The sequence below is a fragment of the Pseudochaenichthys georgianus genome, chromosome 5 (genome assembly GCF_902827115.2).
Source record: "Pseudochaenichthys georgianus chromosome 5, fPseGeo1.2, whole genome shotgun sequence".
NCBI classification, from domain to species: Eukaryota; Metazoa; Chordata; class Actinopteri; order Perciformes; family Channichthyidae; genus Pseudochaenichthys; species Pseudochaenichthys georgianus.
In genome coordinates, this window is record NC_047507.1 from 35,024,840 (window position 1) to 35,052,238 (window position 27,399).

Below are 27,399 nucleotides of genomic sequence, written 5' to 3' on the forward strand. Positions count from 1 at the left end.
TAAAAAAAGAAAAAGAAAGGAAGAGAATGAAGGAAACAAAAGAGAGAAAAAATAGTTCATAACATGTTGGGACAAATTGATGGACATTTAAAAATGTAGATTTGTGTTTGTCTGATGAATCTGGTGTTTTACATTTTAGTCCACGTGTAAGCGTAAAAAGGAGAATCCAGTTAAACCAGTTATCGGTGTGTAGATTAAGCTTTTTATGTACCTCTACAGTGTAGGTTCCTGGAGTGACGTCTTTGAGGATGCATGTAGTTCTGTACTGGTTCACATCCTTAGAGAAAAATAAAAACATTTCAATAAAAACATAGCTTTTCCTGCAGGCAGAACCACAGTCTTATCATAGGTAAGACATCTCTATTGTATGCTGTATTAAGAATATTTCCCCCACTTTTTTGACGAAGAACTGAAGCTGTTATCGATGAACTGTTCAAAGCCACCGGACTCCATTAACGAAAACAGTAAATGTACCTTAGGAACATAGAAGGTGCCAGTCTACTGCTGCATCGATTGGTTATTCTGTTTGTGGTATCATGTGACTTTGGGGGTTCCAAACCAACACAAAATCACCGAAACACATTAACCAGAGGGGGGCAGCAGTAGACCAGCACCCTCCCGGGTTCTGCCAGGTAAAATGACTGTTGTTGATGGGAGTCTGGTGGCTTAAAAGAGAGCTCTCTGATAACAACACTCTGTACGTACCGGTTTGCAGCGCTGCTGTCTGAAGGGTCCCTCCTGCCGCAGTTTGTAGTACAGGAAGTAGAAGTGGAAGCCGAAGGAGCTCGGCGCCTGGTCGAACGCCACGTGGAGGTTTGACCCCAGCTGAGACACGTTCAGGGTCTTTGGCTTCCAGTCTGCTCAGACAGAAAACAAACGTAACCTTCTTTATTGTGGACATCCATGAAGACTCAAAAACTTTTATGATAATTGACTAAACTTGACATTTATAATGCATGCAAAAATGGACATTTCCTGATTTTTCTGTTTTTATTATAATAATCTTTTGGTTTTAGACTGATCAAACAAGATGATGAAAAAAATCTCACCATGGACTTTTATAAACTGGCATTATATAGACCAGGGGTACTTTTTTATTAAAGGTCCACTTGTGAATTTTATACAAGGTCACTGGTCCAGATAAATGCCAGTAAAGTTATTATTATTTATTTTTTATAATGGGACACAGGGTTCGGTCCGGATTGATTTGTAGTTCGATCCGGAGTTTGAGAAGCCCTGACATAGACTAAAGAATTAACTAAAAAAAGACTCTGCCGATGAATCGATAATACAAATATTGTTAATTACAGCTCTATTGGGAATGTACTGTTTCCTCTTTTGGCAGTCCTAATGTATTTATTAAACGTGCCAAATACCACAGTTTCAGCTTACATAACAAGGTTCTGTATTTAATCATTTATTTTGAGTTTGTTTATAGGTCATTTGATCATAATTTAGTAGGATGTCTACCTTTTACCTAACTGTTTTATTTAACTGTTTATGCAACGTTCTACATATAAACTGTTGACCGGGTGAATTCGGTATAATGAACATTTCCAACAGTACTTAACACCTCTATGGTATTTAGTAACTAATTGTAAGTTTTGATGTGTGTCAAGTGATTTCTTCTTCAGAGATGTGGCAGAGATGACAGAACATATTCCCTCTCTTTTCTGGTAAGCTTAAAATGTGAAACACCTGCACCAGAAATGAATATACGACTTTAGATTTGAAAATAGCAGTTCCCTTATGGTGTTCATTGGATTCAAACCTTGTAATTGCTCCAAGCACAGAGAAAAAATGTGTTGGCTCTTTTGGCATACAATGAGTTTTGAGAAATGTTTTGTATCTTCTCTTTAAAACAAAACAAAGATCAAACCCTGCACTAACTCTATCTCTTTCCTCTCGGTGTACATGTGGCTTTAGTTGTGACGACGACAATGAGGAACTTACATGGTTTGCAAACCAGGTTGTCTGATCCCAGGAGGACTTCACACGCTGTAAGATAAACACACACATGCAGAAATGGTTACACAGTTGTCTGGTTTTGTTCTTATCTCTTTATCACATATGTTAAAGGAACAGTCTTGACAACTTGGGCAAACATTTTTGTCAGTCTTCCTCAGATGGATAACAGTTTCATCTCTGTTCCCAATGCAGAGAAAAGTCCAGGATGTGTTTACGCTGAAGCTTTGATCATACTGAAGTACAGACGCAGTCAGCGGACACAAAATATTTCTTTACAAACTACAATCGAAGGTCTGCCATACATTAGCATAAGGCATAAAACAAATCAACAACTCTTAAGCCGTCCACATGTTCTGTCTTGAAGACTCATTTTCAAATTTCTGCACAATACTACCCTCTTGGACCCTCCCAAAGCCCCTTCCCCCTCCTCCCTTCTGTCAAGCGACTTTGTTGACCACTTTGAAAAAAAGGTTGATGATATTCGCTCTTCTCTTTCTGACTCACCTTTACTCACTGCTGGGTCACCAGACCCTTCCTTCACCCACAAACTGACCTCCTTTTCCCCTCTCTCTCCAAGTGAGGTTCTTACCCTCATTACCTCTGCCCGCCCTACCACCTGTCCTCTGGACCCTATCCCTTCAAACCTCCTTCAGACTATTGCTCCTGATATTCTACCGTTTCTCACCCATTTCATCAACACTTCTCTAGCTTCTGGTCACTTTCCAAACAGTCTCAAGGAGGCAAGAGTAAACCCTCTCCTAAAGAAACCCACTCTCAACCCGTCTGATGTTATAAACTACAGGCCTGTCTCTCTCCTCCCGTTCCTGTCTAAAACACTTGAACGCGCTGTCTTTAAACAACTCTCCTGTTATCTCCATCAGAACAACCTTCTGGATCCGCACCAGTCTGGTTTCAAAGCAGGTCACTCCACAGAAACTGCTCTCCTCGCTGTCTCTGAGGAACTGCACACTGCTAAAGCAGCCTCCCTCTCCTCTGTCATCATCCTGTTGGACCCGTCTGCTGCATTCGACACGGTGAACCATCAGATCCTCCTTCTCACTCTTCATAAACTTGGAGTTTCAGGCTCTGCACTTTCCCTCCTCACCTCATACCTCAAAGACCGCACCTACAGTGTAACTTGGAGAGGGTCCGAGTCCGACCCTTGTCAATTAACTACAGGGGTCCCTCAGGGCTCTGTTCTTGGACCCCTCCTCTTCTCCCTGTACACAAACTCGCTCGGCTCAGTCATTAGCCCGCATGGTTTGTCATACCACTGCTACGCTGACGACACCCAATTAATACTGTCATTTCCCCGCTCAGAGACCCAGGTCGTCGCACGCATCTCTGCTTGTCTAGCTGACATCTCTCAGTGGATGTCTGCTCATCACCTCAAGCTCAACCTTGACAAAACTGAACTGCTTTTCCTTCCGGGAAAAGATTGTCCCACTCTTGACCTGACAATCAACATCGGCACCTCTATTGTTTCCCCGACTCAGACAGCAAGGAATCTGTGTGTGATCCTAGATAACAACCTGTCCTTCACTGCAAACATCGCTGCTACAACCCGCTGCTGCAGATACACGCTTTACAACATCAGGAGGATACGTCCCCAGCTGACCCAGAAAGCGATGCAGGTTCTGGTCCAGGCTCTCGTCAGCTCACGCCTAGACTACTGCAACTCCCTCCTGGCTGGTCTACCTGCATGTGCCATCCGACCTCTGCAGCTCATCCAGAATGCAGCGGCTCGTCTGGTCTTCAACCTTCCAACATTTTCCCACACCACGCCACTCCTCCGCTCCCTTCACTGGCTTCCGGTAACTGCAAGAATCCACTTCAAGACACTGGTACTTGCGTACCGTGCTGCGAATGGATCTGGCCCTTCCTACATCCAGGACATGGTTAAACCGTACACCCCAGCGCGTGCACTACGCTCTGCATCAGCCAAACGTCTCGCTGCACCCTCGCTGCGAGGGGAACCCAAGTTCCCATCAGCAAAAACACGTGGGTTTGCTATCCTAGCTCCAAAATGGTGGAATGAGCTCCCCATTGAAATTAGGACAGTAGAAAGCCTGCACATCTTCCGGCGCAGACTGAAAACTCATCTCTTTCGACTCCACTTCGAGCGATAGAATTACTAACAAAGAATTTCTAACAGAGCACTTATATACTAATAAAGGACTGGCCTATCTACAGCCAGTTGAGTAGCACTTGAAATGTTTGGCTCTATGAAACCTGATGTACTTATGTGATTCTGTTTTCTTTGTGTCTTCCTGGTCGAATGTACTTATTGTAAGTCGCTTTGGTTAAAAGCGTCAGCTAAATGCAATGTAATGTAATGTACTACCACTTTAAAATTCAAATACATTGCCAATTTTAATTTTCACAGTAATTTGTGAAATTTGTATTGTATGCCCTTTTTTGGAGATAAATATTTTTTTGGAGATAAATATATATATTTTTTTTTTTCGTTTTTATGGTGTTTCTATATATTTTTTCCTTTATTTATATTTCATGTGATTATGAAAATAAAGCTTAGCCTTAATCCTCCTCCGTATGATCCAATAGTTTTCCATCGGTATATTAAAGGTGGGGTAGGTAAGTTTGAGAAACCGGCTCCACATACACTTTTGGTTATATTCCATGGAATGCTCTTAACGTCCCGATAGCAATGAATATCTTAAGTGCTTTGACAAAAAATCCATAAAAAATGTCATCTGTGGAATCTGTAGTATTGAAAAAGCACGACCAATCATTTTAGCTGGCCCGGCTAAAATAACTGGATGGCCAACTGAATGAAAGGGAGCCCTTTTAAAGAGTTTAAAGAGTTTTAAAGAGTTAAAGAGAATAGATTTTTTTTTTAAATATTGGGCTGTCTTATTTATTCTCTGTCACACACAACCTGCCACTAACGTTAAACCCCTTTACTATTCAATTAAACACATTCAATGTTTATTTATTGTAAAAGCAATTGGGCTACCACGCACGCACGCACGCACGCACGCTCATTTGGCCATTAAAATGCGTTTTGTTGTCATTTTATGCGAGTAATGAGTTTTTATTTCTGATTATTTGTGCAGTACATGTACATGATGTTTAGTTTGCTAGTTATGACGAAGATTACTTCATGAATGTGTACACATGGTTGCTAACGTTTTTTTGGTGAAAATGTGTTTTTTCACAGCAAAGTCACCCTCTGTACTTGGACTTATTGGGAGAATCTAAAGGCAAGAACATCCCAAATATTCATTTAGGTCTTTATTTTAGACCTTTAGTGTTGCCGTCTGTGAGGAAAATAGTCTGTGGGACTCAGAGCCTCGTATTTTTTAAATCTTTTTTTCCTTTTAATTTGTTATTCTTTTCAAAATAACACACTGTTATTTACTCACCAATAACACACAATTATCCTTGCTTTTATTTATTGGTTTAATTCCATAATCTCTGGCTTTTTTGGCGTTCGTCAGGAACTGAATTTCAAAATAAAAATAACCGGAAACAGACGTAGGCATTTAGAGCGATTACCCAAGATCCTCAGCTACGCTGATTGGATGTTTTAGCCGCAAAGCATGCTGGGATTTGGTGTTTATATTATATGAAATCCGGAAAACATTTTTAAAAGAATAAAATAATACTTAATTCCGAGTGCTCTTGCTTTTCTCTTTAAAAGTCATCACATAACGGCATTGTAATACACGGTTCGGCTGCATTACATATTACAGATCTGCCGTAGTTCTTTATTGATAGAGCCCTGATGAGAAGACCTTTGTAAAAACTGAAGAAATGCCGCCGAAACTGAATACTTGACGTGGATCATAAATATATCAACAATTAAAAAACATCTTCAATTTCTCTTCACACAATACATCTCCTTGCAGTATCAACACTAATTCGGCTGACTTTTACATTTGATATAATTCATAGATAGGTTATATTTACACCATAACGGTGCACAGCTGATATAAAAGGACTTGTAGTTTTTAAAGATATTACTGATTTGAATTTGATTGAATTTTGAATGTAAGAATGTAAATACTGAGTCTGAAATAGTATAGCAATATGCTGTAAAATTATGTGAAAGCATGAATAAAACTACACATCTTCAGATGTTGTAACTAATAATACAAAGTTATTATGGCTGTGTGTACCTTGTGTGTACCGCCTAGTGGTTAAAGCACGTTATTGAATTATTGTTTGTGTTATATTTGATTAAAAAAATATTAAGAGTACATATACTTTCATAGGGGGAAAGTAGAAGGTCTGTGATAGAAATATAGAATATAAAAAATCAAGAAGATACTATAAGTGATCTCTACAATAAAACAGTTTAGTGCAGGATGTACAAAGATATTAATAGGAGGAGGTGCAAAACGAAAAACGAATTAACCTTTATTTAAACATTAAATAACAGATTAAGGTCTTCTTTTAAATAAGAAAAAACTTTGGGGGTATCTATCTACAGATAAATATTAAGCCTGACAAAGTACTTAACGTCTAATATATTGCTTTCCTGCAATGTTAACTATGTTGAAGCACTTATTTTAACTAATATTATACATATGGATTATACTCTTATGTATGTAGATAGAATAAGAAATGTGCAGAATATGACAGTTTAATGAGTACACACATATTGATAGATGTCTTGTAATTCCCTGTTGAGGGAACTGTGACCCAAGTTTTTCATTCATTGCATAACTACACCGTAGTTGTGTATATGATATGTCAATAAACCTTTAAAATCTTGAAATCTTGAAAGGGATGTGCAAAATAGCCATAATATACAGTCTTTAATTAACTATTAGTAGAGAATAACGAGTAATTAATATACTTTATTACTCATTTCCATTAATGTCAATTGCAGATACATGTTTAGTCTTCTCAAGCACCAACTATCAAATATCTCTCCTGATTGTTGGCACTTGACAATCACCTTCCCTGAATTTTACTCAGGTGTAACTAAAGTCTGATTTAAGGGTTGTTTATATTTCACATCATTAATCAGAATCTGCAAAGTAACTCAAATAAGTGTAGTGGAGTAAAAATACCAGGTTAACCTCTGAATTGTAGTGGAGTAGAATTACAAAGTATCAATGAGCTGTCATGTGGGTATATATTAATGCTATATATTGATGCTGCCCATTATGGACAGCGATTTTCACTCATTTATTAATTATATGTTTTACATTTGATAACACCAATGTGTTTAATACTGGCAACTTCTAATTGTGGGAAATTAGAAGTAATTAGAAGTATTATCTGTAATAGATCTTACCATTACATAGGTGGAGGCTTCAAATATGCCAAGAGCGTTTTCTGCTTACCTGAACTTTGTATAATTAGCTATTTTTATCATGTTTGTGTATTCATTTATAGGTAAACCTGAAATAATAACTCACAGTTGGTCCTGAGGAAGGATGGAGGGAAGAAGCTCTCGTTCATCAGCGTTGGGAAAGGAACAACGCGAACCATGTAGTCAGTGTCAAAGGTCAACCCGCTGAACGTCTGACTGCTCAGCCTCTGCATAAATACAACAACAATAAATCCACGATAAATCATTTTTAAAAAGTAAAAATATGAACATTTCAATATATAGTAGTGCAGTGGTTCCCAAAGTGGGGGGCGCTCCCCCCCTGGGAGGCGCAGAGGCATGACAGGGGGGGGAAATGGTTATTAAAAAAATAAAAAAAATAAAAAGAAATCATAATTTGAAAAATTATTGATTCGAAAATAATATGATACAGTACAGTACTATTACATCTGGGTCTCTGTTTCATTAAAGCTCGGCTCTGTGTGTGTGTGTAAAACGAGCCATTTTGTGTGCGTGCACGAGCGAGAGAGAGCGCGCACCGGTACCGGAGATCGTTGTTGTTAGCTTCTGGTGCTAGCGAGCTACGCTAACGGATATAAGGAGTTTTTTCAACAACAAGGTGGAGGAGAGTCCTCTCCAGTCAGACTGAGAGACTCGGTGAGCTAAAGGACTCTCTCAGTGTTATCTCAGTGGGTCTCAAACGTTTTGGTCATCATTAATGTAAACAACTGTTTCAGAGGCACGCATTTATATGATCATTATAGTTATAAAAAAATAAGAGAATAAATGAAAAACAGGTATGATATGACAGTAAAAAAAGAATAGTTTAAAAGGGGAGTGATTTGTAAAATATCCATAAAGAAAAAGGAAATCTGTTTACAGTTCGGTTTCAAATGGGTGTTGAGAGAGGTATCCATAGATCTCTTCATTTTGCTCTCAAAGTGCACCAGATTGATGCTTTTCACTTCAATATTTAAAAATAAATATTCCCGGGGGAGCTTGCCCCCAGACTCCCCTATGTGAGGTCCACACAACACCTATAAAATTAGCACTTTACCCCTGCTTACACCTATATGCCGTGAGCTGATTATCGAGCCTTCATTGTAACAGTCGCGGGTACACTGTGTATTTGCGTGGGGATTGTTGCAGTAGAACATTCCACTGTAGCGACCGGGACATTAATGGGAAACCCTAAATGTTTGAGTACCCTCTATGAAACGTCAAGCTACCCCACAGCACCCCCAAAATAAATCTCTGGAGCCTGACTTGTGTTGGGGGGGCCCGACTTTTGTTTTTCTCCAAAGGGGGGGCCTGACAGAAAAAGTTTGGGAACCACTGTAGTAGTGTATTAATAATCATATTGCTATTAATGCTTAAAAGTAGAATATAGCTCAATATGTACTGTTGAATAAAGCTGTTTGAAACAGTTTTGTGGTACCGTGTTCTTGTAGGAGCAGTTGAGCTGTCGGGGGTCTTTGAGCAGGAGGTGCTGACACTGCTTCCCCTCGGGGTTCTTGTCCTCCAGGTAAACTCTGAAGCCTTTAATGTGCTCAATCCCTGAGGAGACACAACAGCAAGTTCAAGGATACATATCCATCCTCTTATCTTTCCTCTCCTCTCCTCTCATTTCCTCATTCTGCTGTCTGTCTATCTTTTTGTTTCCTTCCCTTTCCTCTCCCTATTTGCTTCCTCCCCTGTCATCTTCTCTCCATGTTTCATTTCCCCTCTTCTCCCCCTCTCCTTTTTTCCTCTCATCTCCACCGGTCTGATGCTGGTTTCCTTCGCTCTCATCCTCTCCTCCCTACATGTCCTTTCCTTTCCTTTTATCTCCCCCTTTATTCCTCTTGTTTCCTTTCCCCTACTCCTCTCTTCTTCTCTCCTTGCCATGTTTCTCTTCTTCCTCTACTTATTCCCTTCCCCTTTCTCCTTTCCTCACATCTTTGTTTCCTCTCCTATTGAGTTTGTGTTAATTCTCCTTTCTTGGATGCCCCCCCTGTTTCCTCTCTACATTTCATGCCCTTCTTCTCCCCTTGTTTTCTTTCCTTTCATCTCCTCCTATCTAGATTTCCTTTCTTCCATTTAACTTTTTTCTTTCTTGTCCTCATATCCCTGTTACCTTTCCGTCTTTCTCACATTTCTTCTCATCTTCTCTGATTTTTCACAATAATCTCCTCTCTTTGTTATCTTCCCTCTCTCTTTCTTCTCTAGTTGTTTCCTTCCTATTGTTTCCTTGTATCTCCCCTATCTTTTCTCTCCTCTAAACTCCTCGTTTCCTCTTCTTGTTTTCTTCCTCCGCCCATCTCTCCTCCTCTCTTTGAAAACACTTCTGTCTTGTAATTACACCTTTACACATACACATGTTTTTCCTATTAGCTCTGTGTGGAGGGGAGAGACAGAAACAGCGAGGAGAAGAAGAAGAACAAGGAGAAGAAGTCAAACAGGTTTTTCTGTCTCGAGGCGGATTCCTGAACACCTCCGTCTCTCTGCTGCGGAGGCCAGGACAGACATCGAACATTTGCATATTAACATCAGCCGCAGTGTGACGGCAGGCTTGTGCTATGCAATGTAATGTAATGCTAGTTTATGTTATGTATTGCTTCCCTTCAGTATCATTTCAGGTTGTGTCTACATATGTTTCAGCTTCATACTAAAGAAATTCTTTAATTACCATACTATCTACAGAGGTAGAACAAGACATTTCAATGTCATTATTTGATGGATGTTTAAAACGATGTATTCCTTCATAATAAAAATAAATTGAAACACGTTATTCTTGCTTAACACACTTTTAGTTTAGTTTGATCTGTCTCTTTAAGCTGTACTGGGTTTGAGAAACACCCTCTGGAGGGAGCACAGGGTGTAAGCCTTAGCAGACCCTTTGCATGAATACAACTTATATAACACACTACAGGAAAGGGAAACCCCCAAAAAGCATAAAAGGGTCTCTTTAAGAATATATTTGATGTTAATGTCTTGTCTAACAAGTGGAACACATCTCCAAAAAGAGGAGAGAAATAATTGCAATATAATAAGGATCACATGCCTTGTTAGCAAGTAAAAAAAAAATGTTGACGTATACTAGTTGTTTTCGGTGTACATACTGTACAGGTATATGCATGTTCAAGATACTTCATTTCAGTCAAATTGATTTAGAAAAATCTGAATAACTATTTAAAAAATACAATAAAAGATAACATTTGACTATCACGTCCAGTTTTCACTTCATGTGTATACATATTTATTCTGCCTACAGCAGGGTGTGATGAACCAAGGAAACATACAGGCACTTTGCATGAAATCCAAACTTTGCGCTTTGCAAGAAGAAAGAAGTTGAACAGGTTTTTGTAAGAACATTTGTCCTCCTCAGATGACTGATTCTGGCTGCTGCTCACATGCGACTGTGACATGGAACATTTCTGTCTCTCTGGGAGGAAACAAGGGGCCACATTGTCACAGAGAAAGGGTCACCTTACAGTCGGACACACACACACACACACACACACACACACACACACACACACACACACACACACACACACACACACACACACACACACACACACACACACACACACACACACACACACACACACACACACACACACACACACACACACACACACACACACACACACCACACACACACACACACACACACACACACACACACACACACACACACACACACACACACACACACACACACACACACTCCTTCATGGCCAAATCAAGGTATTGTAGTGTGAGATGTGATCCTCTCTCTTAGTCCCCAAGCCTGATCAAAGGGACACACACGCACGCACGGAGTAATCTTACAGATTTAAGCACTTTGAAGGTTTTTCTTTCCTGCTCTTCCTCGAGGGGTTTAGGTGAAAAAGGATTCATGTGAAAATCCAGATTATTTTCTTCTAAGTTTTACAAAAATATCACAACTTCCCAAAAACAATTTTCAAAACTTTTCTTAATATTGCTACGGATGAACAGTAATGCGATATAGCAAGTCAAAGTTGTATCAAGCAAATGATCAGCTTTATTGTTTTTCTTGGTATAATTTGAAATTGTTTTTATTAAAGTCGTTGTTATCAGTTGATATAACTTCTTCAAATATAAAACCTACATACTCGTATACACACACTTTACTCTGCTTGTCCAGAAGAGTTTTTAATTGAAGTTGTGAGTGTTACGTGCTGTGGTTTGTGTGCTTCTCTCTCTCTCTAGGTACCGCCTCCCGTGGGTGCTCCCTCGTATGGGCCTGGGGATAAAGGGCTGTGGAGAGCTGCAGCATGCGGGCCATTTGTCAGCTTGTTCCTTGCGTGTTGGTGTGTCTCCACACAATACGTTTGATCTGTACTTTGGAGTCTTTGTAAAAGAGTTAACCCTTACTTCATCAGTGTTGCTTTCTGTCTTTATAGAAAGTGGTTGTCAGTTTGCGTTTTGAAATCGTTTAAAAAACATTTTATTAAAAGGAAATAGTATGCTCATTTTCAGGTTCATATTTGTATTTAGTTCCTCAACTGTGACATGTCTCCATGCTTTAAAGTTCAAACAGTCTTTATTTGTCTCATACTGCAGCACCTCTTTTCACCCTCTGTCTGAAACCAGAGCTCAGTCTGCTCTGATTGGTTAGCTGGCCTGCTCTGTTGTGATTGGTTAACCGCTTTGAGATATCACATGAAATGTGTTGGAGTGCTAGCCAATAGAAGCACGAATGTCAAATAGTGATGTCATTATGTTTTTGGAGAAGAAGGAAAGTTGGAGAACAATGTAAACACATAGACAAGTAATCAGACAGACAGACAACAGAAAGAAAGACAGACAGACAGACAAACAAACAGACAGACAGACAGACAAACAGACAGACAGACAGACAGACAGACAAACAGACAGACAAACAGACAGACAGACAGACAGACAGACAGACAGACAAACAGACAGACAGACAAACAGACAGACAAACAGACAGACAAACAGACAGACAGACAAACAGACAGACAGACAGACAGACAGACAGACAGACAGACAGACAGACAGACAGACAGACAGACAACAGAAAGAAAGACAGACACACACAGACAGGTAGGCAGACAGACAGGTAGGCAGGCAGACAGGTACCTAGTGGACTTGCAGACCAGTGGACAATGACAGCAGCCTGATCCTCGCAGGCCAGATGGCTGAAGGAAACGTTGGCGACCTCGTGGATAACATGTTTTCCCAACGGGTAGTTTATTGAACAATCTGAAGGGAGAGAGACAGAAAAAAAAACGACATACTTAAACGGTTGCACAGATCAGCATCGTCCTCTGCTTTTATTATTTTACTTGAGGAATCAGAATCCCAATTTAGAAACGTTTTATTTTTGTAGTGAATTAGAAGTGTGAATTAACCCAGAAAAGCACATAACCTGCTGTATCTCCTCTCAGGTTAAACTATCTAAACAAACAATGACGCACAGGGAAGTTAAACCTCTGTTAGTCCCTGAATGCAGCGCGGAAGAGCTGTTTTAATTGAGGATTTAAGTGTAGAGATTACCAGGGTTTTTGCAGGGAATGTCCGATAAATGTTCTTACTAAAAAAGGTGTGTGTGTGTGTACGCTTCCTCCTGTTCCTGTCTCTTGTTTTATCTCATGAATGACGAAGAGGCAGAGGAAGAGGAGGAGGAAGAGCAGCCAGCCATGAACACACAGGAGAATGGCTGGATTTAGGATGAAGAAAGAAAAGAGGCGTGAGCTCAGACACGACTGACTGCCCCCCTTTCCTCCTGCCAACCACCCATTGACGGAGGGGATTGAGGTGAGGAAGAGGAGGAGAAAGAGGAGCTTTAAAAAGGATGGAGATGACAGGGAGGAGGTTAGGATGCGATACGAATCACTGCCCCTCTTCCTCTCCTCCTCTACAAAGCAGGGTCATGTTCAGGGCTAAAGGAGAAGGTCACAGCTGGTCGCTCCTCTTCCTCCTTCGTCAGAGCTTATTTATCTTATCTTCCTCTTTTCCGTCTCTTTGCATTCAGAATGTATTTATAATACAAAGGAGAAGAGGAAGAGGAGGATAGAGGGCCAAAGGAGAAGTGATGATGAGGAGAAAAGCCTTCGTCTTCACCATCATGCTCCTCTTCCTTCTGTCCTCCATATCGTGACCATACCATAAAGCAGTGTATTCAATCTCTATGGATCAATGGGGAGAAGCTTCTCATCTACCAAGAGGCTTCCTTTGAAAGGAGATGAAGAAACAGACTAGGAGGAAGAGGAATTTAGAACAGTGGCTCTTCTTCATGTACTTTCATCTACTTTTCCTTGTGTCCTTAAAAGTGAGTTTCTGAGTAATGTGCTTCTGGTGTGGTAAGGTAAATGACTCTAAATACTACAATAACCTTGAGACTCAGCTGCTGTTAATGTAAGGGGAAAGAGCCAGTTTGACATTTTAATGTTTTTTGTTGTTGCTGCTTGATAGTAAAGCCTGACTTAATGTAACACCTTAATGTTTATCAGGTTGTGCACCTTAGCTTAAGGAAGAACTAAGACAACAATACAATCTCTAACAGAATCATGTCATTTAGCTGATTTCACCACCTCTATCAGTCACTTCCTGGAGGTCAGAGGTCACACACACACACACACACACACACACACACACACACACACACACACACACACACACACACACTTTTTGATCTAATCTGGTTTTAAGGACCGGATGCCTGGTCATCCTAAAAGTCACATGACCTTCTGACCCCTGACCTTCACATTACTGATGACCTAATATGTCTTTCGATTAGATTGAATGAAAATGAATGGCTTCTCTTGAGATTAGTAGACGTGGGAACATCAGAAAGGACTGAATAGTCACGTTGTATTTCAAAAGGAGCGCTTTGGCATTTCAGGGAATAATCTTATTTGCTAACAGTTTGATAATAAAAGATCGATACCGCTCAATCGCTGTCATTTCTGTACAGTAAAGTAATTAGCTAAGCTTAGCATAAAGACTGGGAACAGAGGGAAACAGCTCGCCTGATTATTAGACTTTTTTCCATGTTACTTACTAAACTTTGTTTTATGATATTGCTCCGTTTTCATTCATTATTTTCTTTTGATGGTTTACTTGCAGTTTGATTAAGGGTTTGTTGCAAGAACACACAAACTTTCCAGACACTTTCCACACACAGTAATCTGAAAGTGCTTCTCGCCCACGGTCACAGACAAAGGCAGGAGACAGGGATCGGCTACGGCTCAGGAACTTGACTTTTAGAGAGAAAAGAACAAAGGGGGAGGGGGAGGGGGAGGAGGAAGCGCTGAGGGGGCTTCAGGTTTTCATGCTAACTAATGATGGGAAATGAGAAAAGGCTCTGCTCTGATGTGTGATGAGAAGAAACTGCACATCGATTTGGATGATGTTCCAGGAGATCTCAATGTAGGCCGACCTGGAAATCAGCAAGGGCACCCCGACAAAAAGACAATGGTTCTTTGCATTCCATGTTGTAACATTGCAAAAAGTAAGACATGTTTATGATACTTACACATATTGTTCAGCAGGATCATCTCCACATATTAACATCACATTGAAGTACAAATGCAATCACCAAAAGTAAAAAACTAATATTAGGCTAAATAAACTACAGCAGAGTCACATGACTTCACGTCACCACCGTTAAACTAAACGCGGCTAATGTTCGCATTGATGACGTTTCATTGTTTATTCAGGGACTTAGTGCAACCGCCGTTTTGAAGACACATACTGACATTCTTGAGTGGGGTATTTATTGAAGTATTGTGTTAACCACAGACCTCAGTTCACACATCTAACCAAACACACATGCAAAAAACTGTTGATTCGAGATGAGCAAACCAGAAGTGCTAATATTTCCCGTTTGGTTTTTTTAGACCGACATGACAATCCCCTCTTCCTGCATTAAGATAACTCAGTTTTTATTTGACATTTTTTGATAGCAAAAGATAAGGTTGCTACGTTGTTAGTAATTGTGCAGATGAAGAGAATTAAAGAGGAACTCACTGTCAGCTCTAAGGGTGACAGCCAACCTGGGACCGCCATCGGCATCAGACTGCACCTGAAAGAGAGACATGTATACAATTAAAGACACTTTTTCAATAACGCATTGTTAAAGGAATGTTGAGAAAGACAGACATTCAAAATACATTCCCAAATAACATTCCCTGCAGTTAATGACTACTTTAAATATTTTTCTTTTAGGCTACTCCATCATTTTCATCATTTGTTCCCCCCATTCACATCAAACAAAGAAAATAACTGCTTTCGGATTGAAGGCACACAATAAGGCAGATTGTTTTGTATTGTTTTACTGCCTGTAAAGATATACATTTTGTTTTATGAGAAAAAGGACATGTAAGTCAATAAATAAAAAGTAAAACATGAATTGGATATATATTGGATTTTTCAATACCAATATTAGGGAGGAAAAATATTGATATATAAAAGCTGATATTCTAATATTAAGAAGCTCTTTTCATTAAGAAGAAATAACAGTACTACATGGATTCAATGCTAAATACTGTCAGAAGTAAGAGTCCTCCATTCAATAATACACTTAGGATAAAAGTAGTCATTTTAAGAGAACATATATTATAGTCATTGTGGGGATCGGTAACTACATATACTTAAACTAGTACCTGTACTTAGAATTCTTCAGTATCAAATGGTAGTTATGGTAAGGAAAACAATCTTTAGTTGCGGCCCTCTTGGCATGTTGCTAACACTTTAGGTTCCCCTCTCTTTGGGCCAATAGTAGCTCAGTCCATGGTGACTTGGCCTGGTGACCTGAAGGTTGCCAGGCCATGTCCCAGACCAAGAACAAGGCGGGTCAAGTGCAGGATCCTCGTCCAAAAAAGAAAAAACCCAACTTGGTATAACTGATCTAATAATCTAACTGACCAGAGGAACAACAACATGTGGCTGCTTGTTTGAAATCTTTCATAAACATTCCCTGGATTAAGTATTTCCCATAAGCTTTATGAAACATAAAGGAGAGCCGATAGAGTGACACACAATGAGGAGTGAGACATTGACTGCTTTTTTTCTGGTTCCACACAACAAAGACGTGGAGTCTCATGAGGTATGTTTCTGAAGTTTTACAGCTTTGACCTTGTTTTCAACACACACACACACACACACACACACACACACACACACACACACACACACACTCTTTCTCCACCTTGTTACAGAGGTGTCAGTCTGTGGTCACACAACAAACATAGACACACACCTGAAACCAATCAGACAGACTCCCTACTGGGTATGTGTGTGCGTGTGTGTGTGCGTGTGTGTGCGTGTGCGTGCCATGCTAATTAGCAGTCACTATGCCCCAAGAACCCATCCACACACACATGTTTGTAATTATATACTTGTGAAGACCCTGCATTGCCAGAATGTATTCCCAGGACCTTCAAACAAGCACTGACATGGACCCTGGAACCATATTAGCCGCGTTCACACCAAGTACTTTGCTGTACTTAGTTCCCGGCACTTAGTACCCCAGAGCACTTAGTACCCCAGGGCACTTACTACAGATCGCGTTCACACCGGAATAAGTTCCCTGAGGGAAGATTACGCAAATGAGCCGCTGACGTCACTTCTTCTTCTTCTGCTGCTTTGGGTTTACTGGCAGGCCACAAACCACTTCATGGTGAGTTCAGTAGGTGGTAGGGGTGTAACGGTACACGTACCCGTACCGAAATTATTCGGTACGGGCCCTTCGGTTCGGTACACGTGTGTACCGAAGTGTACCGAACGAATATAACGTTAAACGTAAAAAATTGAGAACGTGAACAACTTCTTGGAAGTAATCTCAGGTGCTGCGTCGCAGCATTCAGAGTAATTTGCTCCCATTGTGTTCAACGCGTCATAGAGCAAACAAGTCATTTCATTGGACGAGCTGGTCAGAGGGATGCGTTCAAATGTAGTCAGTAATTTGAGGAACTGTCGAAATGGCGAACGCAGATAAAGTTTAGCTCGAAAATCCTCCAGCATCATTGAAGTCTCCGGATTGGGAACATTTTGGTTTCGCAGTTACGTACAATGATGACGGACAAAGACAGGTGGACCGAACCAAAGCTGTTTGTCGGCATTGTTCAACTAACATTGGTTACGCGGCTGGCAACACATCAAACTGGCACACTCTTGAAAAGGCATCACTCGAACGTGAATATCACGGGTACCAAAAGAAAAAAGACTGAAGTGCAAACCCAACTCCCGCTAGCATTTGAGCCTCCACCACTGGCAATAAGTTCAGACCGAGCCAAAGCTATTACAAACGGCAAATATCCTTATGTTGCCATGTTAGCAAAGCGCTACCTGGCTGTATCTCCTACCTCTGTCCCTAGCGAGAGGGTGTTCTCCACAGCAGCTAGTGCCAGCAGATCTGCCCTTTCGGCAAGCAATGTGGACAAGTTCATTTTTCTTTAAAGAACATGAAAATACAATGACAAGCAAGTCATAATGTCAAACTGGCTGCTTAGGTACTAGTACAGTACAGTACAAATACAGATAATTTCAGTTCATCGAAATGCTGCACCTTAATGTTCCTTTGATTATATTTTGTATTTATTTGAGTGAATATTCACAGTTTAATAATAATTAAAAACCCAAAACTAATAATTTATGTTTTGTGAGTACTTGTACAGTAAAGTTCAAATACAGATAATTTCAGTTCATCGAAATGCTGCACCTTAAATGTTCATTTGATTATATTTTGTATTTATTTGAGTGAATATTCACAGTTTAATAATAATTAAAAACCCCAAACTAATGGTTTATGTTTTGTGAGTACTTGTACAGTAAAGTTCAAATACAGATTATTTCAGTTCATCGAAATGCTGCAGCTTAATGTTTATTTTATTATATTTTGTATTTATTTGAGTGAATACATTATTCACAGTTTAATAATAATACAAAAATATATATATATATATATATATATATGTTTTGTTTTGTGAAAAAAAATTCTGCTGTACCGAAAACGTACCGAACCGAACCGTGACCAAAAAACCGAGGTACGTACCGAACCGAAATGTTTGTGAACCGTTACACCCCTAGTAGGTGGCGGTAGATGCTTGCCATAACTGCTTTTCATAATAAACTACTCTCTCAGTTGGTGCTCTGGGCTAATATAGCGAGCAAAAAAAATGGCGGCTCTACAAAACATTTCAGAGTTTTACGGGGCGTGGTTTGCAATCGCCAAGCCAATCAGAACTGTCGTACTTTTTTTTCCCAGGAAAGTACCTGCTCTCAGCAGGCGCTAAAAATGGGGTGAAAAGTTCTCGGGTTTTGAAAAAGGCAAGAAGTTTGCCACAGACGACCCCAGGGTTAGTTTTGTTCATAGTAGTAATGCTCATGTCATTTGCTCACTACTAGTCTTTGTTTTACCACCAGGTGTGCAAAAACTACAGGTACATTTAATATATATATATATTATATTATTATCGGGTATCGGTCTTGAGAAGCAGGAAGTTATTGGTATCGGTTTCAAAAAACCAATATCGTGCATCCCTATTTATTTTGACAGTGTTTGTTGATGTGTATACTAGGGATGCTCCGATCGCCAATTTCGGGGCCGATCGCCGGAATCAGTATCGGCCGATACCGATCTCCGATCCAATCGAGTGGGCGGGGCCTAAATGGAAGATTTAAACATCACTTTAAATCTTCCATTTAAAGTGATGTTTAAACTCAGTTAATGGGGCTCATTCACTGGAGCTTCCACAAACAACAATCAACTTAATTATTACATTCAAATGATGTACATTATTCAAGTTAACATTCACTTTGGATAATAACACGGGAGAAATTAGCGGAAGCGCTCTCTTTTCCTCTCTCCCTCTCTCTCTCCCCCCTCTCTCTCTCTCCTGACAGCCTGTCAGTATCTCATGCAGCTCACTGATCCAGTAATGAGTGACCCGACAGTGAAGAATAAATATATTTATAATAACTAGTTTAGCTTGTTCCAGAGGTATATAAAATAGCTAAGTGTGTTAGTTCTAACTCTTGTGTGTTTCGTTCCGCTTACCGGTCCGGCGGGCGGAGCTGCAGGATTTCTGCTTCACACACGTTGCATACCGCTATTTTACTGTCTTTTTCGGACACCTTAAAATAATGCCAGACCGGTAAAGCCATTTTGGCGAGCTTGTTTTGCCGCACACAGAGAAAAGTGACATTTTACGTCAAGCGATCGGCTCTCATGATCGGCATGTTTAGAGAGCACCGATCGATCAGTAGAGAGTGAGTATCGGCCGATCTAGATCGGAGCATCCCTAGTGTATACTGTATGGTTATTTTAAACCATACAGTACAATTACATATCGTGATATTCAGTGGCGACTGGTCATTAGGGGCAGGGGCACAGCCCCACCTAGTGTCAGCAGAAAGTATTACAAATAATGATTACAAAAAAATGCAAAAAATTTTTTTAAATATAAAATATATTTTAAGATCATGTTTAATCATCTGATTCGTCTGTACATTGCTGTTTTAGTCCGTGTTCTTCTAATTAGTGTCTACAATCAATCAATCAATCAATCAATCAATGTTTATTTATATAGCCCAATATCACAAATGTTACATTTGTCTCAGTAGACTTCACAGTTTGTACAGAATATCAGTATACAGTGTGTGCCTATTGAGCTGTTTAGAGTCATGTGGGACAAAACCAGATCATGCCCCTCCCTCTCACTGTCTAAGTCAATGGTGACTGTAAAAACTACACTGCACATGCTCAGAGTATTTTCCTATTTAATGTGTGTGGCAAAAAAATAATGATCATAGGGTAGGGCTGTGCGATTATGGAAAAAATCATAATCACGATTATTTGGGTCAATAATTGATATCACGATTATTTTGACGATTATTCATTGACCATTTATTGAACTTTAAAACAAATAATATTTTACCAATAAACAAGATCAACAAATATGTTGGAGCGCACTTCCAAAACCATACTAAACATATATTATTAATAACACTAATAAACACTTTTCGCAGCACACGTACTTATGGCCAATCAGCTCTGAATTATGTGAGATGACGTATGGTGGGGATGGCAGCACTATGCCCCTATGGTCATTATTTTTCACACACATTAAATAGGAAAATACTCTGAGCATGTGCAATGTAGTTTTTACAGTCACCATTGACTTAGACAGTGAGAGGGAGGGGCATGATCTGGTTTTGTCCCACATGACTCTAAACAGCTCAATAGGCACACACTGTATACTGATATTCTGTACAAACTGTGAAGTCCACTGAGACAAATGTAACATTTGTGATATTGGGCTATATAAATAAACATTGATTGATTGATTGATCGATTGATTGATTGATTGATTGATTGTAGACACTAATTAGAAGAACACGGACTAAAACAGCAATGTACAGATGAATCTGATGATTAAACATGATCTTAAAATATATTTTATATTTAAATTAATTTTTTGCATTTTTTTGTAATCATTATTTTTAATACTTACTGCTGACACTAGGTGGGGCTGTGCCCCACCTGCCCCTAATGACCAGTCGCCACTGAATATCACGATATGTAATTGTACTGTATGGTTTAAAATAACCATACAGTATATACTAGGGATGCTCAAAATCGATCGGTCACCGATCTAGATCGGCCGATACTCACTCTCTACCGATCGATCGGTGCTCTCTAAACATGCCGATCACGAGAGCCGATCGCTTGACGTAAAATGTCACTTTTCTCTGTGTGCGGCAAAACAAGCTCGCCAAAATGGCTTTACCGGTCTGGAATTATTTTAAGGTGTCCGAAAAAGACAGTAAAATAGCGGTATGCAACGTGTGTGTGAAGCAGAAATCCTGCAGCTCCGCCCGCCGGACCGGTAAGCGGAACGAAACACACAAGAGTTAGAACTAACACACTTAGCTATTTTATCTACCTCTGGAACAAGCTAAACTAGTTATTATAAATATATGTATTCTTCACTGTCGGGTCACTCATTACTGGATCAGTGAGCTGCATGAGATACTGACAGGCTGTCAGGAGAGAGAGAGAGAGGGGGGAGAGAGGGGGGAGAGAGAGAGGGAGAGAGGAAAAGAGAGCGCTTCCGCTCATTTCTCCCGTGTTATTATCCAAAGTGAATGTTAACTTGAATAATGTACATCATTTGAATGTAATAATTAAGTTGATTGTTGTTTGTGGAAGCTCCAGTGAATGAGCATTAACTGAGTTTAAACATCACTTTAAATGGAAGATTTAAAGTGATGTTTAAATCTTCCATTTAGGCCCCGCCCACTCGATCGGATCGGCGATCGGTATCGGCCGATACTGATTCCGGCGATCGGCCCCGAAATAGGAGATCGGAGCATCCCTAGTATACACATCAACAAACACTGTCAAAATAAATAGGGATGCACGATATTGTTTTTTTGAAACCGATACCGATAACTTCCTGCTTCTCAAGACCGATACCCAATAATAATATAATATATATATTAGTGCTGTCAAAATTATCGCGTTAACGGCGGTAATTAATTTTTTGAATTAATTGCGTTAAAATATTTAACGCATTTAACGCATGTGCAGAATGGCCCGCCCCATACATGCCACCAGTGGCAGCGCCAGGGTATGGCTGGGGTAGGCTACACCCATACCAAGAAATGGCTTAGCCCCACCATGAAAAATGATGTTAAAGTAAGCAAAATAAAGTCTGCCAACTCGCGGAGTAAATTGCACAGACAGTAAGATTGATTTCAGTAGCCACGGTTTTGAAAACTTTTGTCACGTAGTGATCGTCTTCTCAATAGAACATCTTTGATAACGGCGTGGTGTTGTTGCAGGAAGTCCCGACGGAGAATAATTTTGCTGTAGTACAGGGGTGCACATAACTGGTGCAGGATATGTGCGTAATCTGAAATGCGTACCGTCACTTGTGTCACAAAGCGCATTTGCGTACCGACGTACTTGTGAAGCTTTTTCAGAAGGCGGTTAGATCACCGGACGACAGAGTCGGTCTCCGTGTGCACAGACAGGGCTGCTGTTAACGTCGGTCTGTACAACGGAATTGTGCCAAAACGAGGCCAACCGGCTGCGGAGGGAGACCCCCCCCCCCCCCTTCACTGGAGAACTGCGCTAAAACAGCTGATCACAACGTTCACACTCTGTGGTCACGATTCGAAGTACTCCACTAGCAGCCCCCCCCCCCCTCTGTCGACTTTCCTGAAGTACTCCCCCGTTGATAGAAATCAACACGTAATGAATTAAGACCCCACGGGTTGATGATTGATAGGTGTGTGGGTTGTCTTTCATTTTGACACGCAGAAAAATGTTATAATAAACATAGATCTGTATGTTAAATGGATATATCCGCCTTCTTTCATTTATCTTTCCATTCCCACAACAATATACATAAAGAAATGGCATATTTTGGACATAGTTCGAATGGTGATTAATCATGATTAATTAATTTTTAAACTGTGATTAATCTGATTAAATTTTTTAATCGTTTGACAGCCCTAATATATATATATATATATTAAATGTACCTGTAGTTTTTGCACACCTGGTGGTAAAAAAAAGACTAGTAGTGAGCAAATGACATGAGCATTACTACTATGAACAAAACTAACCCTGGGGTCGTCTGTGGCAAACTTCTTGCCTTTTTCAAAAGCCTCGTCGATAGGTAAAAGTAGTGCTGTAGCGCGATATTTTGAAGTCGACGCGTCGACTTCAAATATCAAATATCTTCGTCGACTTCAAATATCTTCGACTTCAAATATCGTCGACGACATATTTCCGCGTCGACGCGTCGCTACACACACGTGGGTGTGTAAACAAAGCAACAAGCAGTTCGCAATCGCACTTCAAACACAATGGAGACTGAAACGGCTACCACCTCCTCCTCACAGGATTGCGCGCGAAGCCCTCAAACGAAAACATCTCGCCCTAGGTCTTCAAAAGCATGGGAATATTTTAAAGTTAGTCCAAAACGCATTTGCAGTCTTTGCCAAATGGAGTTGGCATATCACACAAGCACAACGGCAGCTAGCTGTGGTGGCTACCATTAGCAGCTAGCATTTGCTCTCCGATTTTTACATAAATGGAAAAATGGAATTATGGATTATAAATTCAATCATTTTTTTATACATAGACGTTAAAAACCTATGGATTAACCGATTCAGCCGCGTTTTTTCTCATTTTAATGCCATTGAACACGTCTTTTGATCAGATTGACAGCTACGGTGGTGAGACGATCTCCCTAGAAGCTCTGTAAAGGTACGTGTTGTGATGACTGTATTTGCACACGGCATCTATTGCACGTCTGTCCGTCCTGGGAGAGGGATCCCTCCTCTGTTGCTCTCCCTGAGGTTTCTCCCATTTTTCCCTTTAAACTGGGTTTTCTTTGGAAGTTTTTCCTTGTGCGATGTGAGGGTCTAAGGACAGAGGGTGTCGTATTGTCATACTGATATTCTGTACACACTGTGAAGACCACTGAGACAAATGTAACATTTGTGATATTGGGCTATATAAATAAACATTGATTGATTGATTGATTGATTTGCTTCCCCTGTCGCGAGTCCGGATCACTCAGTGATGATACTATATACCTACATAATCTGTGGAGTCTCAGTTTTAATCGGATATCTTGTATGTGCAGCTACGATGAGTAATAAGGGTACTTTTATCTTGAGTTCTGTGCCAATGTCCGTTAGCATTTTTCTTCTTATGAGACTTGTGTTTTGTTTTGGTAAACATGGTTTGTATCGTCAATTAGCTGAGATTATTTCCGTTAATCTGGTATAACACATTAATAGTTTGTTAAATATTAAGATCCCCTGAGACACAGTATTGTGAAAAAAAATATTTTACATTACGTTTTTTTTACATTACGTTTTTTATGAATTGAACAACAGAAAAATAATCGTTAGATTAGTCGACTAATCGATCAAATAATCGCCCGATTAATCGTTTTCGAAATAATCGTTTCCCCCCAGCACTAGGTAAAAGCCCCGGTGCCTTTGCAGCTGGCTTTGGATTCGCCGCTAGTTTAGCAGCGCAGGCGTCTTCGTACGCTGTTAACACACCATCGTAGCGATGGCGATGTTTCAGGTGACTAATCAGGTTGGAAGTATTATAGCTCGTTGCCTTTTTCCCTCCTCGTGGAACTTCTGCATTGCATTTGTTAATACAAATAGCAAGTGAACTATCTAACTCTGAAACTTTGAAATAGTCCCATACTACCGACGACATGTTTGTTTACTGTCCTGGCTTCACCGCCGCACACCATTTACGTCACAGCCAGGCATGAGAAGGGAGCGCTGGATTTGTGAAGAACTCCCCTCTTCCTAAACCACTATACCACACTACTGGCAAAACGTGAGGAGCCGAGTGAAAAACAAGCGCCCCTCATCCCAATCCACCCACACCGCAGTATTTTTTTCTTTTTTTTACCCAAAAAATATATTGTATATTATCAGGGCTATTAATACTTTTATCGGGTTTATCGGGATGACGTCATAATTCCTAATATCGGACCGATAATTATCGGGCCGATAATTATCATGCACCACTAAAAATAAACTACTTTACAAATATCTGGTACTCATGTAACCGTAGTTCTTCTTCGTCTAGCTCTGCATTTAAAAACACATCACTCTGCATTCTGCGTTGCGCTGTATATACCGTCATATTGAAGGACTCTGAGGGAGAGGAATAACCAGTGACTTAAGATGCTTGTGAACAAAGTCCTGGTGGGATATAAACCAGTGTTGAAAAGTACATTAACACAAGTATTGCTTTTAAATCAGGAAGGTTACTTGTAAAAGAGTAATTTTGGAACAAAGAATTTAAAGTTTTAATTAAGAAAATGATTAGAGTCCTTCTTCCAACACTGAAGAAAATACATGAACACACTATGGTACAATAATCCGCTTTTTCTTTTATATCATCTTTTCATATTATCATCATCCTGCCTTGAATTTTCTTTCTGAATCTATTACATTTCATTATTTTTACGTGTGAAGCAGTTTTGAGAATATTTTGTTAGGAAACGTCTTGAAGTCGTCATTTTAGTATCGTGACACAGACTCCTTCATCTTTACAACTGACAATTTTCTCCCTTCCTGTTGCCAGGTGTTTCTGACTAGTAATAATCATTATTACACACACGCACTCACACCAACGCCCTGAGGCCTGAATACCCTCAGACTCATCAGTAGACAAAGAAAAAAAGAAGTCCTAAAAGAAAAACAAAGAGAAAATATCAATTCAAGTAACAAAAAAGAACTTGCAGCTGAGTGTTTTTCACTTTGAAAATGACTACAAAGAACAGAAGAGAACTACAGATCTAAAAAACACAGGGAAACTTGAACCCTAAAGAAAGCAGACTTTCCCTTGGGAATCCCCCCCCACACACACTTCCTGCAGTAATCAGACAGCTAATTGCAGGCTAAGCTAGTTGAACATCAATGGATCAAATTGCTGGAGGTAAGGAAAGAGCGAGGCAGCACAAGGAAACAAGGAAAAAGGAAGGAGATACAGCAAAAGGAGGATTCAGAGGGGGTGGGGGGGGAGTGAAGCATTTTGGGAGAGGTAATCAGAAGCCCAGCAGAGAAGGAAGGAAATGAGAAAGAAGAGATGGAGGGATCTGATTAAACAGGAACTCCTTCAATTACAGCTTTCAAGGTTCACGTAGCAGACTTCTCCATCTCTCTCGTTTTGTTTTGTGGGAGCAGACCAGTTCCAGATGTGGGATGGAGACCACAGGACAACCTCACAGGCTGACCTTTAATCAACTAACTGCTCAAGAGCCGAGGTACAAACAGCTCCAACGGTGCTGTTTGGGGAACCAGCATTAGAGCTTTTTAAATAGTTGGTCAAGACTGAAATCGTATCTGATCACGAAAAGATACACAATTCTGTTCACTTTAGCTGCCAGTATACTTTATCAGCACCTAAGGATGTCATGAGAACAGATACTTTTGTACAAAGTGGACTGAAACATTGGCCGGTACTCGTTTCTGCAAGTACCAAAAGTAAGACAGATCCTGGCATCAGAATCTGTCTTCATCTTGAAGACTCACGGCGTCCCGTGGGCAAAGTCGATGAAGGGCTAGTCCATGAGAAAGCCTTTGGGCTATAAAACTCAGCCCTGTTTGTATTAATGTCTTCCTGTCTCACACACACACACAAACACTACCATATGGGACGGCATGGCTGCACTCAGATATCTGTGTGTGTGTGTGTGTGTGTGTGTGTGTGTGTGTGTGTGTGTGTGTGTGTGTGTGTGTGTGTGTGTGTGTGTGTGTGTGTGTGTGTGTGTGTGTGTGTGTGTGTGTGTGTGTGTGTGTGTGTGTGTGTGTGTGTGTGTGTGTGTGTGTGTGTGTGTGTGTGTGTGTGTGTGTGTGTGTGTGTGTGTGTGGTGGGGGGCTGGGTTTATAGCCAGCAACACCAGATGCATGAGGTCCAGTTGAAGTTATATTGTTGGAGCTATGCATTGTTTTGGGTTATTTAGTAGTTAAGAATGTTATTTATTGCTGTCAAGTATAGAGTATTCTAATAATTATTCAGTGTCATTATTTTTGTGTTAATTAGTTGTTTATGCTTTTGTTTTAAAAGGCAGCTTCAGTCAACGGGTATTTGGTAGCTAGTAATGATCTGGCACCAGATCGGCATACGTTTCTTTTACCAGAGCAAGAGAGGATGTAAAACTAACAAACGTGAGAAAATAAACTGCACATAGTAAGTTCTTAAAAAGTGTGACTGCTTTTTCTTCTTCTACACAATCAAATTAATAGAATTGCCTCGCAGTTAACATCCATTTCTTAGCAAAATATCATCAATTCATAATTTGAACTATTATGCATTTGTGTGAAATGTGCATAATTAGCATGTAAGTTCATGAACTATTACCAAAAATGTGTTTCCTAAGGTCACAGTGACGTTGACCCTTGACCACTAAAATCGTCAGATCACCTTTTCTTTAAAATGAACCACATTTGAATCAATTCCCTGTGAGATCTTACAAATATACAAATCACATCTGATCTCAGATCTGCAGCTCGAGAACAAAAAACCGGAAGAAAAACACTAGAAACAAAAAGTGAAGTGCAACAAAGCAAACACTGAGGTAGGTGTGTGTGTG

General features: G+C 40.1%; 1 protein-coding gene across 1 annotated transcript in view; it reads right to left on the minus strand.

Moving 5' to 3' along the window:
* Positions 1 to 27,399, minus strand: part of il17rd (interleukin 17 receptor D) — a 46,228-nt gene that overhangs the window by 10,475 nt on the left and 8,354 nt on the right. The window contains exons 2-8 of the mRNA XM_034084149.1: positions 15,278 to 15,332; positions 12,386 to 12,508; positions 8,712 to 8,830; positions 7,362 to 7,482; positions 1,954 to 1,998; positions 706 to 857; positions 212 to 277 (exon numbers count right to left, since the gene is read on the minus strand). Coding sequence (XP_033940040.1) covers positions 212 to 277; positions 706 to 857; positions 1,954 to 1,998; positions 7,362 to 7,482; positions 8,712 to 8,830; positions 12,386 to 12,508; positions 15,278 to 15,332 — 681 coding nt within the window. The remainder of the gene's footprint in view (positions 1 to 211; positions 278 to 705; positions 858 to 1,953; positions 1,999 to 7,361; positions 7,483 to 8,711; positions 8,831 to 12,385; positions 12,509 to 15,277; positions 15,333 to 27,399) is intronic.